The sequence below is a fragment of the Sinohyriopsis cumingii genome, chromosome 10 (assembly GCF_028554795.1).
Source record: "Sinohyriopsis cumingii isolate HCF-2022 chromosome 10, ASM2855479v2, whole genome shotgun sequence".
In the NCBI taxonomy this organism is placed as follows: Eukaryota; Metazoa; Mollusca; class Bivalvia; order Unionida; family Unionidae; genus Sinohyriopsis; species Sinohyriopsis cumingii.
This window is the reverse complement of record NC_142970.1, coordinates 8837580-8854938: the sequence shown is the minus strand read 5'-3', so window position 1 is coordinate 8854938 and position 17359 is coordinate 8837580. Positions and strand designations below refer to the sequence as shown.

The following is a 17359-nucleotide window of genomic DNA, read 5'->3' as shown; positions in this document are numbered from 1 at the left end:
AAACGCCTTTTCTTTTATAGGAGGATCAAAGAACGACGCATCTTTTCGTCATCATTCTTACGAGACACTGTGAGTTTAAACAATGTATTTTTTATTTCATTAATGTTAATCTCAACAGAATAATAAATAACTATGCAGGCACAAATCACATACAGGAAAGTATGCCTGTAATAAAATTGTCATGTATATGACTGAAGGTGTTTTAACTTGGATTTAAAATACTTGACTTATTATACTAATTATAGGAAATTGTTCATCAACATTTTAATTACATTTGACCAGGCTTTTAAACTAAATACAATGTTAAACCAATCGTCAGTGTAGAAGCTATCACTTCAGTCTATAATTATGCCAAGATGTTGTTAAAAATTAACAATGGATCGTTAACAATAGATCATGCACGAATTCAAAGAGTGGAATCCAAAATAACATACATTACATGGCATAACATACTGTTTGACAAAGAGTTAAGTTTAATACCAGTAAAATAATATCTTCAGCCAGAAAGTGCACCTAGTTTTGGATGTAGATACAATAAACCTGCTATACACTGACCATCAAATTTTCTTTCTGATATCTGGACTACATTTAAGTTTCTCTTGTTTTGGAGTAATTAAACCTAACATTTTGATGGTAAATACTAGTTTTATGACTGTGTCTAAGACTATTTTCTTCATATATAACATAAAACCAGAAGAAAAAAAAATAAAAACGCAAACAAACGGAACACAAATTTCATTGTTTTAACTTTAAACAGAGTGACATTTCATTAAAATATGTAAGTAAAACATATAAGGATATTGCTGGGAATGAATAATTTGGCATAAGTATGTGCAAACGATCCCTCAAGTAGAGGAAAAATAATTGGACGATCAGAGACACTTTGTAAACACTGATGTATGTGGATTGAGTCGTAAGGTTTGATTTTAATTTAAAAAGAAAACTTCGTGTGAGTTTAAGAGCAGGAAAAATATTCCACTGTATGCAACGTCATCGTACTTGGCCTAGACATATACACCACTAATTCTTTCAGCCAGATTCTTGTTCTGTAAGAAAACAAGGAAAACAATTAATATCTAGGACTTTGAATATCGCCACGTGACTAAAATAATTATATAAGTTTCCTTCTCTGAATATTGCTATTCATACAGTTATTGACTTCTTTCTATACTTTTTAATTGACATTTTAGTGTATTTATAAATAAATGTTCAACTGCAGAGTCAGTTTGATTCGCGCTGTGAGTTTGTTTTCGTGTAATTCTTCTTTATGGAAAATTTGGAATGTATATGCTTTAGAATTGACAAAAAGTAATTCATACATATAAAAAGCAAAACATTTGAGAGAATTAATGACTGTATATAAGTGAACTATTTCCATATTATAATTAGTAGTTTGTGGTCAGATAAATTTGTGAATAATGATTAGAATTGTGAAAGGTAACGATATTCTACTTGGAACAAAAAAAAAAAACAAAGTTCAAAGGAGACTTACTCCAAAGACGATATTGCATATTTGTTCACTTATAAAATGATATGTTCGTATGAAATATTATGCCGCAGTAAGCTAAAGTATCCGGCAGAAATTGGAAAGGGTAAAAACAAACAAAAACAGAATTTAAACATTGAAGTTATACTATTAGTTAAAATTATATAAATAATACGTACTTTGTATATTTAACGTCAGATTGATACATTATACCCTCTGTAGTTTAATGTTCAAAGGGAAATAGTCATACAGTAGTGTAAGTCTTTGGTAGCGATGGAAGGGAATCGACGCGCACTTCCTTAACATTCATACAGGATTGAAATTACTTAACAACAAACTGCGATCGTTCTTCTTTTGAAAATACAGTAGCATCAACAACCATGACGTTGTCATTTATAAATTTTGTAAGCATCATAGAACAAGATATATTAGTTGGTGTCCAGTCGTATCACAAATTTGACAATTTTAAATTTAAATTAAAATACAGAAACAAATATGCATTATTGAAATATGAAGATACCGATTATTTACCTTGATGTACTTTATATTTCATACAGGTGTGTCGGCTCATCCTACAATGACTCCTGCACCCGTGGCTGAAGTAGAGGAGAAGGGAAGTATTACCATAACATGGAATCCATTAATGAAAGTTAATTTGCCTAAATCATTTAACATTTTCTAAAATTAACGTACATTAGGGCTGTACATATATGGTTTATTCTGGGAATATTACATATGACGTGGATTTTACATGCATAAAAAGAAATTAATTCGCTCTTACTCTATCAAGAGTGTTCAGATATAGATACGGCCAATTTGGTATTGTTAGGGACTGTATCACGTAATAAGTTAGCAGTTGTAAAAAATTAGTAATTTGAGTCATATATTAATCTCCATATAATATTTTATTGTTCAATAATTTACTAAGTCACTGTCAATATGAGGCATTAATACATGTCCCACATACTGCAGATACGCTGATCGGCATTTGTCGCTTCACATCTTAAATATAAAACCTTCTTAAAAATGAATTGTTAGTGTAAGTATTTAAATATATTGTAAATTTTATTAAGATTTAATAGTGTAGACCTTGTAGTTGGTTTAAAGAATATAATGTGCGAACATTATTTAATCCCGCTTGAGAATTACAAAATGTTAAGTCCGATAATGATGCCGATATTATATGTTCATAAATCAAAGTATTCTTACCCTTCATGGACAAGATAATGTATTTTGATATAGTGGATAAGGGTGACACTTCAAACTCGATCTTCAACATCTGGCCATGCATATAATGTCGAACATTCTTTATTATCATGGTGAACTGTGCCTGGGAGCTGTTGCATACGAATTCGTAGCCGTCAGGGATATCCCTAAATCCATATGAACAGTTTGGGTATACTAAATGAGACACTTGGGGAGAATTCTTTATGTATTCAATCCATTTTATCGATTTTACTATATGTAATCCAGTGTATTTGGCAAAGATCGTCAGAGGCTGATTTTCCACAAAATATGCAACTGGATATGGGCATACATGTATTTCCGTATCTTGACTACCTACAAAATTATACAATATTAATAGATTAATTTGCTTGTGGTATAATTAACTTTGTTGGTATACTCTTCATGGATATCTAAACGTATTAATTTTTTAGAAGTTTATAAAACATGACTCCAATTTTCTAAAACCCGATACATATAATAAAACCTGTTTCAACCGGGCGTATACTCAGATGAATGTGATTCACAATACATTTCGAAGGTGTAATATGGTAATTGATATATATATGCATATATATAGTCACTGTACTCAATAGACGTCATTAAAACTATACATTTTTGTTTAAATGGGAACGAATCGTATATCTTAATTTAATATGCAATGAGATGGATGCAAGATTTGAGAGTAACAGGCGGAGAGAGAGAGAGAGAGAGAGAGAGAGGGAGAGAGAGAGGGAGAGTCAACAGTAACACAACCAAACATAAGACTATATTATACTTAATTACTTTCAAACAAAAGATACGTTTACAACTTCGTCCACTTACACGTTTCCACAGCAGCAAGTTCTGAAGAAAAGATATAATTGCGGTATTATTACAACATATCTACCTTTCGTAATTTATCAATAGCTCATCGATTTTATGCAATCATTTGAAGTTTGATGAACGTGTAACAAGCTTGTACTACACGCCTGCCTGTAAGAAGCAGTGTTTTGCATCGCCAATAATGAAGTAACACCTTAACTTTGATTTATTGTATTTGTTGCACAGCATAAAGAATGGGATATTCGAAATTAAATAGCTTGTTTTGGTTTTTTTCTGATGTATTATTTTATTGTATCGGAGACTCGTTAGCACAATTTCTCTGGATCTAAAACTAGTGATCTCTCAAGATCCTCTGGAAAATCTTTATGTCTATGTAAGAAACTGATATGATGTTTTGAATAGAGGTACTAGAACTCTATCAGTAAAGGCCACATTTTTGGCATTTAAATACAATTATACTGGTTTAGCATCGACATTTATCTTACTGTGAAAACATGTGAGTGACATGTTATAAGCATGTTGAACGCCAATTTATTCAGGCTTTTTGCACGAAAATGGTGGGTTGAATTTTATGTGTCATGTATTTTGTTAGTTTTGTGGTCGTTGTTCTTTGGTTTCTCTGGATGTAGAAGTAGGCATTTATTGGGTTAAGACCGAATTAAAGAAGCCATTTAATGACGTTGCCAAAAATTGTGTAATTAACATTATAGCTATAAAAGTCAACTTACAAGATGAAATCATAGCCTTATTTGAAGAAGTAAGAACCTTTTTCTCATGAACTACGGATTATGCATCTTAAACAAATATGTATGTATCAGGCAATGGATCTGATAAAGTGTATGTATCAGGCAATGGATCTGACAAAGTGTATGTATCAGGTAATGGATCTGACAAAGTGTGTGTATCAGGCAATGGATCTTACAAAGTGTGTGTATCAGGCAATGGATCTGACAAAGTGTATGTATCAGGCAATGGATCTGACAAAGTGTGTGTATCAGGCAATGGATCTGACAAAGTGTATGTATCAGGCAATGGATCTGACAAAGTGTATGTATCAGGCAATGGATATGACAAAGTGTGTGTATCAGGCAATGGATCTGACAAAGTGTGTGTAATGATGTAAAACGTCTGATTCCTTCCTGTGTACGAAACCACTGTATTCTGGTTATAAATAACAAACTTCAGTTCCTTCTTACACTATTTCATTGGTATTTTAAAATAAATTTATTCTCTCTTTGCAATAAAATGTTATGAACCTTCTATGGAAATTGGATTCGGTTTGGGTGGAGGTGCACACACACACACACACACATCTGTGTGTATCCTTACCTTTGTGTTATATATATGCTCATACGTTTTATCATGTTTTCATGTTACATGTGTCATGTCACCAATTTTGGGATGTATATAAATAGGTATGAATCAATTGATAAAAACTATGTATATTTATGGCCATTGCAAGTTAAACGTTTGGCACATTTACATGTACATGGACACAAACACACACATACACTCACACACACACAGACACACACACACGCGCGCAGTAATAGGGTAGTATATGTATGCGTCATATTGATAATGAATGAATAAACTATTGAACAAGACAATATATTTTAGAGGATTAAGATATAACTCTAATTACTAACCTTTTACAACTACTACCGTTGAGTAGCTTATTGCATAATACGGTCCCTGGCAATACCATATTTGGCCGTGTCTATATCTGGAGACTTTTGATAGAGTAAGAGCGGAGTAATTTCTTTCTATGCATGTAAATTCCATGTCAGATGTAACATTTCCGGAATAAACTATATATGTGCAGTCTGGTTTTATGTTAATTGTAGAAGGAACGTTAAAAGATTCCCACAAATTATCTTTCATTAATGGACTGCATGTTATGGTAATATTTCCATTCTCCTCCACTTCAGCCACTGGTGCAGGACTCATTGTGGGATGAGCCGACACACCTGTCATGAAATAGAAAGTACAGCAAGTGAAATAATCGATATATCGTTATATATTAAATAATGCAGACTTGTTTGTGTATTTTCATTTAATTTTTCAGTAATTAAATTGGTGATACGACAGGATACTAAATTATACTATTTTAATTACATAGAGATTACCTATCTATTTAGACTATTGATAATTTAAAATTATTTCTTAGACAATATATTTAATATATCTTGTCTTATGAAGCTTAAACCAAAGTTATGTACGACATCGTTGTTGTTGATTATACATTTTCAGCAGAAGAACGATCGGAGTTTGTTGTTAAGTAATTTCAATTCTTTATGAATATTTAGGACGTGCGCGTCGAATCCATTCCTTCGCTGACAAGAAGTTATACAACTGTATGTCTATTTCCCTTTGAGCATTAAACTACAGAGTGTATCAATTTGACATTAAATATACAAATTACGTATTACGTATATAATTTTAACTAATAGTATAATTTAAATGTTGAAATTCTATGTCTGATTGTTTGAACCTTTTCGAATCTTTGAAGGTCAATTTGGCTTACCACGACATAATATTGCATCCGATGTCTACTTTTGTTTGTTTTTACCCTGTCGAATCTTTGAAGGTTAATGTAGCTTACCACGACATAACATTGTATCCTAAGATGTCATTTTGTAACTGAACAAATATGCAATAGTTGTCTTTGGGGTATGTCTCGTTTAAATTTTATTTCTTTGTTCTACGTGGACTATCCATACATTTCACAATCCTGATCATTATCCACAAATGTATCGGAACATAAATCACTAATTGGAATATGCAAGTAGTTCCACTTATATACAGTTTTTAATTCTCTGACAAGTCTTGATTTTATATTTATGAATTACTTGTTGCTAACTCTAAAACATTTACATGTAGGATTTTCTAATATGAAATTGAACTTATGGCGAGAAACAAACTGAATTTGCGGGCAAAATTCAATATACATGCGTTCACTAACAAATAAATAAAACGTTATAAACGTATCGTGTGCCTGTATATAGAATACTGTCTATATATTATTTCATTGCTTTCGTATCTAAGAAGAATCGGTTTGAAAAGACGGTGGCTGTGTATAATTCTAGTCCAAGTACGATGATATCACATAGCAGTGACTATTTATCTTGTTCTCAAACTCACACGACTATAACCTTAACATGATTAAAAAATCAAACCTTACGATTATGATCCATACAAAATCAATGTTCACAAAGAGTCTCTGATTGGTAAATTATTGTTCTTCTACTTGAGAGATCGTTTGCACATAAATTTGCCCGTTTATTTATCCCAGAATTATCGTTATCTGTGTTACATACTTGTAAATGAAACATGTCACCATGATTGATGTTAAAGCAATGAATTTTAAGTTCCGTTGGTTTTTTGTTTTTATATAAAACTTAGTCTCTGTAACAGCCATACAACTAATCTTTATCATGAAAATGATGGTTTCAATGACTCAAGAAAACGGAAACATAAATGCAATCAATCTGGAGGGGAGACTATATCTTTTCAAGTTTTTTGTTAAGAAAATCTCGGCAGAACCTTGGACTAGAGAGAGAGAGAGAGAGAGAGAGAGAGAGAGCTAGCTTCTAGTTGACTATTGGTATAAAATTAAATGCAGCATAAGAGCTTATTTTATTTCAATTAAAATGGCGATGCACAATTTTCTATAATTATTCTAATAAGACAAATTTGTTTAAATCCACTAAAAACCACCTTCTGTCACCGAACTGATAATTTTGTTACGGACATACTTTCGTGTATGTGATATGTGGCTGCATAGTTGTTTATTATTCGGTTGAGATCAACATGAATGAAATAAGAAATACAGTGTTTAAACTCACAATTTATCCCAAGAATGATGACGAAAAGATACATCTCTGTTCGTTTCTCCTACAAAAGAAAAGACTGCATAAAAATTGGACAAATAATGACACTAAGAGAACCCTCCAAAGGAAACACATATCAGTGTCTGGGATTTCAATTGAGACTATGGTGTACCGAAGCCACAAAGCATTTCTTTTATGAATAACAAAATATGCAGAGCACTCAGTAAACTGGATGTAAAATGTTAACGTTGACGTTCCTTACATATGGCTTGATTTTAAATTCTCCCGATAAAAGACAGTCTGACAGAATACATTAACTTGCAAAGAGGAAATCGGCTAAAGAAAGTCAGATAATGTTCATCTCTATAGTTTCGGATGCTCAATTAAGCCCTAATCTAGAATCAAAGGAAGATATGGATGAAGCTGTCTAAATTCTCTTTAATAAATGTATGCATTTCATACCATGATTATTTGCGGTTTGTCGAAATGTAGTAAAGAAATCTGTTTGCCCTAATTTTGATTCCGACTGAATACAGTCAGTTGTGGACGTAACATCTGAAAAGCATGGTTGTCCCTTTGATGTTAGACATTGGATTATGCCATATTAGTACAAGCTATACATTGTCGGATTATGCCATATTAGTAGATGCTAGACATTGTCGGATCATACCATAATAGTACAGGCTAGAAATCGAAGTATACCATATTATGCCATATTAGCAAGTTAATTTCTTGGAAAATATCTTTATGTTGGAAATCTAGTTAATTACACACGATTTATTTCCTCGCATATCATTTAATCTGCGTTAGTAATGAGCAAATACACTTGAATGACTCAATGACTGGTATTCCGTTCAGCGTACGGACGAAGTCTATGAACATTGTTCTTGTCAAACACGATGTCTTTAGGAACTATTTACATTTTGATGAATCAATTGCGTAGTCCATTCTAAAAATTAGGTATAAAGCTCTCTAAAACGATTGGCCAGTTTCTCAGACTTGCTGCCATTGGATTTGTCATGTTCGGCCTTCTATAATTTTATTTTAAATTTCTTACACATTGAATACTTGAGTATTCCATTCCGTTGGCATGTTAAAAACATTAAAGATAAATACTTACATAAGAAGAATGCAGCTTTAACATTCGAATCCAGACAATCACTTGATGTTCAAACCTTACTGATTCATACTGCAACGCCCAAATTTAACTAAAGAATGTACTAATGAATCGTAAGTATGATGTAATATGTGTGATAACACGATTGTGTATGTCTCGAACAATTGAGTTTGATTAACATGTATCATAATCATATAAAGATCGCTTACTTTAAAGAAAGCAGTCGTATTATGTAAGATGTGTTAAAAAAACATAAATCTATTAAACTGATTTAGAGTGTCTTATATCTTCGTAGTTTTACTGTATAATAGTCACCATCTTATAAGCTCGATAGTTGTTATTGTTGTTGTTGTTGAAACATTGTTGTTAATTGGTTTCAGGCAATCAAGCAAAACCAGTCATGGTACGTGGCTGATCTTAAATTAAAATGGTGCTAATCAGGGTTACAAGAGGGAATCTGTGAAGACCATTTTGTACATTTTAATATGAGTACATCTAATGAACAGATGGTTATATATATATATAAGGTTTGCACTACAGGACTTGCGAGGATACATGGTTGGTCTTCATATGAAAATGCTGATGTTCAGGTCTCCCACTACCTGTGTTATGTACATGTTTTGCATTATGTGGTTGACATTTGTCCGTGATTGAAATGATACACTTCCGGACTACTTTTGTGCTTTCGACATATTTACAAGCAATATATCAGTTGTGTACTGATATGTAATTTCAAGTTATAACCTTATTTACAAATTAGAATGTTCTTGAAGTGAAGCTTCGACCAATATTCTTGTCATTTTATTTTGTCGTAGATTTTTGTAAAGTTGAGGTAACAAAATTGTTAATCCCTATCTACGTTCAGTGTGTTGAAGTATTACTATTGTGTTGAAGCATACTTTTTGTGAAATTAGTTATTTAAATTATTTATTACAATTACAAATTGATCATTGACATTTTGGACTAAATCAGTTTTTTAAAGTAGGAAGGAGACAGATTTGTCGAGAATTTCTACATATTCTTGTTGACATAAGTACCCTTTGAGCTAGTCTTGTTCGGAATTGTTTTCCTCATTTATATTTAAATCGTAAAGTGTTGGGAAATGCGTGCTTATTGATATATATATATATATATATATATATATATATATATATATATATATATATATATATATCCGTTGCTTACCCGTTTGATAGTAAATGCGTAGTAATGTAATCTTTCTTTTCTTTTCACTGGTAAATAAACTGAAGCTGCTTTTCTTGTAAGAAGCATCTGCTAAACAGTGTCAGCAATGTTCTATATCATGTATATAACTGATAATAAAGAGATCTCGATGATATCAAGAAATGAAAACATGTATCTGTTTTCTCTCGTTTAATAATGCTCCTGTTGGAATGCCAATATTTTTTGTCTACATGCATTCATACAATAATGTAAAAATACACGTGTCTAAAACTACTGTCGAAATAAATCACACTATCGTGTTTGAATTTTTTTGTATTGTGCTCGCTAGATTGTCACATAAAACAACATAAACTCTTGTCACGGAGTACCTTAATTAAGTATCAACCGAATGAATATAGGTATACCTGATCCCTTTTTTAATGTTTCAGAGTAAACGGATGTTTCTGACAGTTGTTACTTAAGAGTAAAAATAAAAGGTATATTGAATAGCAAGTAACACAAACTTGGTTTATATTATCATGGCATGTCATGCAAAATGTGTTTAATGATAGATATCTTACCACATTCCTCTTTATCATCATTAGATCGAATGAACTAAACACCTTCGCAACAATACTCAACTTCCATACAAACCAGTACACCTGTAGAATAAGCAAGTTTTTATGTGTGCCAGTTGGTGATTGTTTACATATACTCTCATCAAATGATTCTGTCATAGCTTTATCCTGTTTTTGCTTTTTTCCAACATTTGCCCTACTTTAATATAAGAAAACAGCTCTTCTTTCTGCAAGCTTTTTCACAAATTGGTCCTTGAAAGGCTGACATAAATAAAGACGTGATTCAATGATACGGAATAATGCGGAAAAATAAAATCACATTCAATGTTGCTAGTGAGGTTCATTTAATTATTATGGTAAATTTTAGTGCATCCAAAATCTGGATACATCTGGCTGCTTATGTTGATGATTTCACTGAATTGTCTAACACTACTATATTACCATATCATCCAACGCCGAGCATTAACAAATTAAACAAACCGTTTTTATACGCCCGATAATATTACTCTCACAACGATCTTGAAAATTCTTGTTATTGTCACAACTCCTAAAATATGTTAATATCCATCTAGAGGTGCCTCTAAATGACTTCTCACATTGTCCTAATTGGTCCTTAATGAAGATGGTGTAAATCTGGTATCCAATAAGGCTGATTTCGCGGCCACATTGACAGTCTCCTTTATTGAACGGAAGGTCGTATTCACATAGCATATACATTGAAAGACGCGTTATGTGTAGGTGTTCCGAAATAAAATTTATGTCCGTCAAACATCCAGTATTATAGTCATGACCGTCATTTTCCTGAATTGTTTCATGGCCACACGTGAGATGACGTTTCAAATAAAATTTATTCGTATAATGTTCGCTTGGTCGTAAATCGAGATAATGCCCTGAACCATCAGATGCGATGGTGACCAAGTTGACAATCATGTTATAGATACTCTTCCTGAACGGATATTCATAATTGCATGAGGTTTTCAGTTCTAGACATCTTCTTCTAATGTCTGAGTAGTTCTTAGGGAAATGATGTCCCGCAGACATCTAATATGGCTGCCACTTGGAACATCTTGAGAAGTTTGCTATCATTTATCACACTGAAAGGATTATTATACCTACATGGGGTTTTCGCTAAACCAACTTATTATTTCCGCATGGTGCTAAACGAAAATGGTACTAATCAGACTGGCAGCACGGCCAATAAGTCCGTTTATCACAACTTCTCCAAAACGGGTGGCCACAAGAGTCGCTATAGAGAAGATGTTGTAAAGGTTGGTATAGCTACGTCTCGCTATAGATCATATATATCAATATGATTGGTAGATCGGCCGGAATGGTCAATCTACGTGTACGCCAAGGCTATACAATCTTTAAATGCACTGACTGCAATTAACATGTTGTTTCTTTTATTCATGGCTTTAAAAAGAACGTTGTTAATTACATGTACCCCGATCTTTAGATGGAAGATGTTTTGACTTCAAAGGTTGTAAATCATTTCCTGTTTATCTTGAATAAATTCACATGTATTTTAAAGTAGTCGCAAATATTGTCATTGTACTAAGTTTGATTAGAGTCGTGATTATCATTCATTCGTCTTTCAATCTATTATATTTCAGGAGATATAGTCCGTAAATGATAATTATGGCCACATTAGAAATTAGATAATACAAAATAAGAATAGGTCACTAATAAGCATAATATCCCAACTGAACCACGTTGAATTTCTCGGGTATTATTATAAGCTCACACTGCGCTGTTATGCAATCAACATAAAATTCTGCAATCAGAAGTTAACTTTACTTATGAAACATCGGTGCTTAAAACATCATCGAGACTCAACACCTTCCTGACTGGCCATTGTTAATAAGGGTAGATGCAGACATCAACGTATAAATGTTGCTCCTCGGTTGATGTTTGGGGATAGATTCATGAAAAAGTGACGAAGACAGTTACCTTTTTCACAGTAAATCTCTTCGTTTATTGCATGAACAGCCACTGACACAGAGCAGACTCCAATGCTTTGTAGACGAATTGGCGCAATAAAAAATTATACTCTCAAATAATTTCCAAGTTTCTGATTCGACTGATAAAGGTATTTGTATAATGCAAAGTTTAGGTGTTCATAAAGACCCTTAGACTTTTCTTTATAAATTGAAGTTAAAAGGTTAGTCTCTAATTGGGAAAATAAACAACCGTTTTATTCAGCGCCAGATACGGTCAAGTATTGGTGGTGGTGTTGGGTGTCCAAAATTTCAAATGCGACTAGACTAGGGCACTAAAGCAAAAGTCTATTGACTCGAATGTGCATAATACCCAATAAACGTGTACAAGGTTGAAACAATGGTCAAATTTATGTAGAACAGTATATTTATGTAAACTGTAGCTAGACAATTTCTTGTTATGTGCGCTATAAAATGGACAGGATAGGAAGATAAAAGTGAAATTTAGAACCTCATTTTTCTGCGGTACATGCGTTCGTCTTTATGTTTCCCTAGCTTGGCCACTGATAAATATAACAAGAAATGTTAACACTGTTGAGTTTATACAGATACAGATTTGAAATTGACATCTGCCGTGGTCGTGTTTCTCTGTCGGTTTGTTTTAGCGTGTCTTCTCGCGGAGAGAATACAATAGAATCAGTGACAGGTGCGATAAAACCCACGACAGCTTCAGTGAATCCATTACGGACTTCTACTAGATAGAGTTGGTTTGCACTAAAGTCGTGGCAAATCCACCACACTGAGTGGACATCCACTACCCATAGTGGGCACTTAATTCACTGCTTCTATTTCCACGTCCACCGGAATGAATGGGCGATGCTTGTACATTAACGCATACGTACAATGTCATGTCCAGACAAAAAGTGAAATGAATAATAATTATCTGAAAGCCGATAATGATGACATACAATAATTGCTAGTTGTTAAATACATGAAAAGTTTCTATTAGGATAGCTTAGCGTGACCAATATTCGGGATCATTGATAAGCATATCTGTTCATTTATTTGGATTTTTATTTTAAAACTGGCATTGTCGTTTTATAATTCATTTGGAACTGTGAAAATATTGCCTCCAAATCATAAAGGTGTATACATTTACAATAATTACCAAACGCTACCATTTTGCTTGCCAACGCAGTATTCGATTGGTCCCTCTAAACACCGCGTTAAGTCATATAAACATGCGATCTATCACCATTTAAGGAATTCATTGATCGTTGGAAGATGTTAAACAGATAATCAAGAGATACTCTTGGGAGTCTGTTTAATTCCTTCATAGAATTAATTATAATAAGAAGTCATGTTTGTCTACATCGGTGTCTTTGTATATGAAGGTGTCGAGTGTAATCATACATCCCAAAAGTTATTTTGGATTCAGAAGAGCGCTTTGCTGTATCGTAGGTGTACATATACAAATTTACAGTTATAATTTAGTGTATATACGTTGTACTTCTAAATAGAATACAGTTGATTTGGGCACATAACTGAGTCTTAAATTTAGCTTTCTAATGAATAAGTTTTTGGGCCCATCATTAGACCTACTTTCATCAATTATCGAAAATAATCGCATCGCCGAGTGGTTGAAAGCGCTAGCGTAAGAGAGATAATCGATATGTGCCTGTATATATGCGTAGAACGGATGTCGACTCTCCTTCCCACCTGTTAGATTATTTGCTTCGAGCTCTCTCTAATAATAATAATAATAACAGCCCTGTTACAATGTGCGTCTATTACTTGGAAATCGATACAAAATATAAACTGTTATATTTATCGAATTTGTTATTTGCAAGTTCGATTGTAAGTGTAAATTTCGGTCATAGCAGAATTAGAAATTAGCAATGCACATCACTGTAGGCTAATGCATAAACTATATAAAATAATTTAGCATCTCGTGCAACCGTAGGTAATAAATTCATAGTCAATGATTTATACCTTTCTCAATTGTCACGCGTCATCTGATCGTCTGAGAATCAAATCGCTTTAGTAGAAGGAAAAAGATTGTCATAACTCGTCTTTTCTGCATAAGCTTTACTAGCTTTGTCTTCTATTTTTCCTCAACACGTTTATGTGTGATTGTCTCTGTAGCAGTTTTTAATATTATGCTTAATTACATATGTATATACTGTATAATTTATTCAATATACTCTGCGGTAGATAAACATGTTGCATGTATTAATTAAGCTCAAAATTATCGAATGGAAAGTGTAGCCAATGTCCTATTAAACACTTAATAGCTAACCGAATGGGTGACAGCTCCTGTGGTCAGTGGTTAGAACATCCGTCACGGATGCGGGAGAACGTGGATTAGAACCTCGGCCGAGTCATACCAAAGACTTATAAAACTGTTACAATTAGCTGCCTCGCTGGCGCTCAGCGTTAAGAAGTTAGAATTAGGACTTATCGGCCTAGTGTCAAGATAATGTAGCTGGGTGGTACGTCATACTAAGTGTATGTGGCATGATGCCCTAGTGCTAGACATCGCAATAAACTGCAGACATCGTAGCGATATGAATGAAAATTGTTCAAAACATGTCAAAAATCCAAATCTCATACACATACTTTCACTTACCTGCTGGTCCTAAGCTGCCAATCTAGCAACAACGAATAGAATAATTGTTGATAAGATGCATTGTATTACCTACTACTGATATTTGTATGTCATTTCGTGTTATGTATACCTCAAGGTAATATATACTCATGAACTATTAAAGGCCGTTTCAGCGGTCTTGTTCGAGGCCAGCCCAGATTTGTTTATTATAGTATTAGATACTTTGCTGACATAAGTTTTGAAATATTAAATAGCAAATAAACAGAACTTAGAAATATTTATGTCCAGTACAGTGAATTGTTCTAAATTTAAATACAGATCAGAGCACTTGATCCACAATATCATTCGCTCAAAAACATACGAAGGAAATGAGCATAGAAGTTTGAGATATTTCGCCATTCCTCAAACGTTTGGTCGGTCTAAGGCTCTAGGAATCACGCGAGAGTCTAGTGGAATGACAACTGCATGCTGGATACACACACGGAAAGTCATCCAGGTCAAACAAACAAGATACATGAATCTAATACCTATTTTATGAGAGGACTAAACCATACTATATATTGCAATACATGCTGAAAAGTAGGCTTGTGAAGTAGCACACACCTCGTGGCAGCAGTAAATGTCTGTCTCAACGGAAGAATTAAATGTTACATTTTGAAAGTTAAAAGAAATTCGCAGATATTGTTTTTGCATTGAGATCTAAAGATATAAAAAATTGCAATACCTTATAAAACAGTATGGACGCTGTGAATGGGATGCTTTGCTAACAACTGGCTACCAACTGCACACTAGCACCTTCAATTCAGCTTAAGATGGACTTTACTCTGTCGCGCCCATCTTTAATCAAACATGACTGATAACATGACGCAGATAAAGGATGTCTTTATGACTCAAGTCAGATGTTTACTACTGTAGGTATCCATATAACGCAGGATTGAATTGGCAGAATTAAAATAGACATCATGTGTGCAGTGTCCCTTGGACACTTTTTAAACGTAATAAAGTATGTACCACCCATATTGCATTGTAACGTACGTGGATATCTACATCCGTCAATTGTTATATGCATCCAAGCGTATTTCTATGAACACATTCATACATACCTGTATACATTCTTACATGCATACATACATACATACATTCATACATACATACATACCACCCATATTGCATTGTAACGTACGTGGATATCTACATCCGTCAATTGTTATATGCATCCAAGCGTATTTCTATGAACACATTCATACATACCTGTATACATTCTTACATACATACATACATACATACATATGCATAAATACATGCTACAATGCATTTTGCTTGAGCTTTATTTTTCATACTTTTTTATCCTCGCATGACAGTGATATAGCGACATTTTGAAAATGATGGATAACTAGTCCGTTCATAAGTGTTTATTAAAACCGAAATTAAATGACAATTGTTATGTATATTTAATTTGCTTTGTTTCTGAGTTTTATTTTATATTATTTCATTACATCCAATTGTAACATGTATGTTGGATTTGATCTTGTCTAAAACTGAGTTCATTTCTGCTTGACCCAAATTGACCTTTTTGTTTTATTGATTGTAAACAACCAATACATAACTAAATTATTCTCTATATGTATGTATGGGTTTAAAATCCGTATTATTATTAAATGAAGAAGTAAATTGGTTTATTTTCGTCTATGTTTTGGAATTTCCTAATTCTTATTATGTCCCATGAAATTCCTTTAGCTGGTCATTTAGGAATTAACGAGACTTATCTCAAGATGTTGAGTCACTTCAATTGGCCAAAAATTAAAAGTGATGCTTGTAAATACTTCAGATCTTGTCACACTTATAAATGGTAGAAAAGCTCAACCTTAAAATACCTAAGGCTAATCTGTAACCTATTCCAGCATATGACGAACCATCTAGCAGAATAATGGTAGATTGTGTCGGTCCCTTATATAAGACCAAGTCAGGTAACCAATACTTGTTGACCGTAATGTGTGCGTCAACAAGATTCCCAGAGGCAATTCCTTTGATGAATATTAAAACTGAAGCAATAATAAAAGCTTTGATAACGATGTTATGCTCAGTTCGGCCTTCCCAAATCTGTCCGATGTCATCAAGGGTAAAATTTTATGTCTGGAATTTTCAAGCAATCTAGTCTTAAATTAGAATTTGAGCAATTCAAGTCCAAAGTGAAATTAGTGTTTGACAGAGCTGCAATGGAGAGAAATTTTCAGACTGAAGTTCTGTCTTACTTGCTCATTCTCCCAAATTTTCTTCAGATTAGGTATGATGGTCCTTACAAATTCAAGAAGAAAATAAATGAGTTAAATTACAGTAATAGTACTTATGGGATGTAAAAACATTAAAGGGGTACCCGTATGTGGATAGAGATAACCAGGTTAACCATGCCATTAATTCAGTTGAACCTGTCTCACACTCTGAGGATTTAAGCGATGGAATGCAATCGGACTGTATTGATTTTATAGTGACAAATCTTCGAAATTCAGAAATTGTAAACAATCCGGATCAGAAACGCTCACATGTGCATCAAGAAGAAAATAATGAAGTTAAACAGTTATTTCTTGAA

At 33.3% G+C, this 17359-nt stretch overlaps 1 protein-coding gene across 3 annotated transcripts; it reads right to left on the bottom strand.

The window, feature by feature from the left end:
- Window positions 1–720: 720 nt before the first annotated feature.
- On the bottom strand, window positions 721–15621 carry LOC149789580 (uncharacterized). 3 transcript variants are annotated; one of them, XM_089973326.1, is made up of 7 exons: window positions 15497–15621; window positions 7384–7432; window positions 5185–5505; window positions 3536–3556; window positions 2696–3046; window positions 2018–2082; window positions 721–1046 (listed from the first exon to the last, which is right to left on the bottom strand). In XM_089973326.1, the coding sequence occupies exons 2-6, from the start codon at window positions 7415–7417 to the stop codon at window positions 2054–2056; spliced, it is 756 nt and encodes a 251-aa protein (XP_089829452.1). In that variant the 5' UTR covers window positions 7418–7432; window positions 15497–15621; the 3' UTR covers window positions 721–1046; window positions 2018–2053. The 3 variants fall into 3 exon arrangements, with proteins under 3 accessions (XP_089829452.1, XP_089829453.1, XP_089829454.1); XM_089973327.1 differs by lacking the exon at window positions 15497–15621 and adding an exon at window positions 14784–14803; XM_089973328.1 differs by lacking the exon at window positions 3536–3556.
- Between the last annotated feature and the right edge of the window lie 1738 nt (window positions 15622–17359).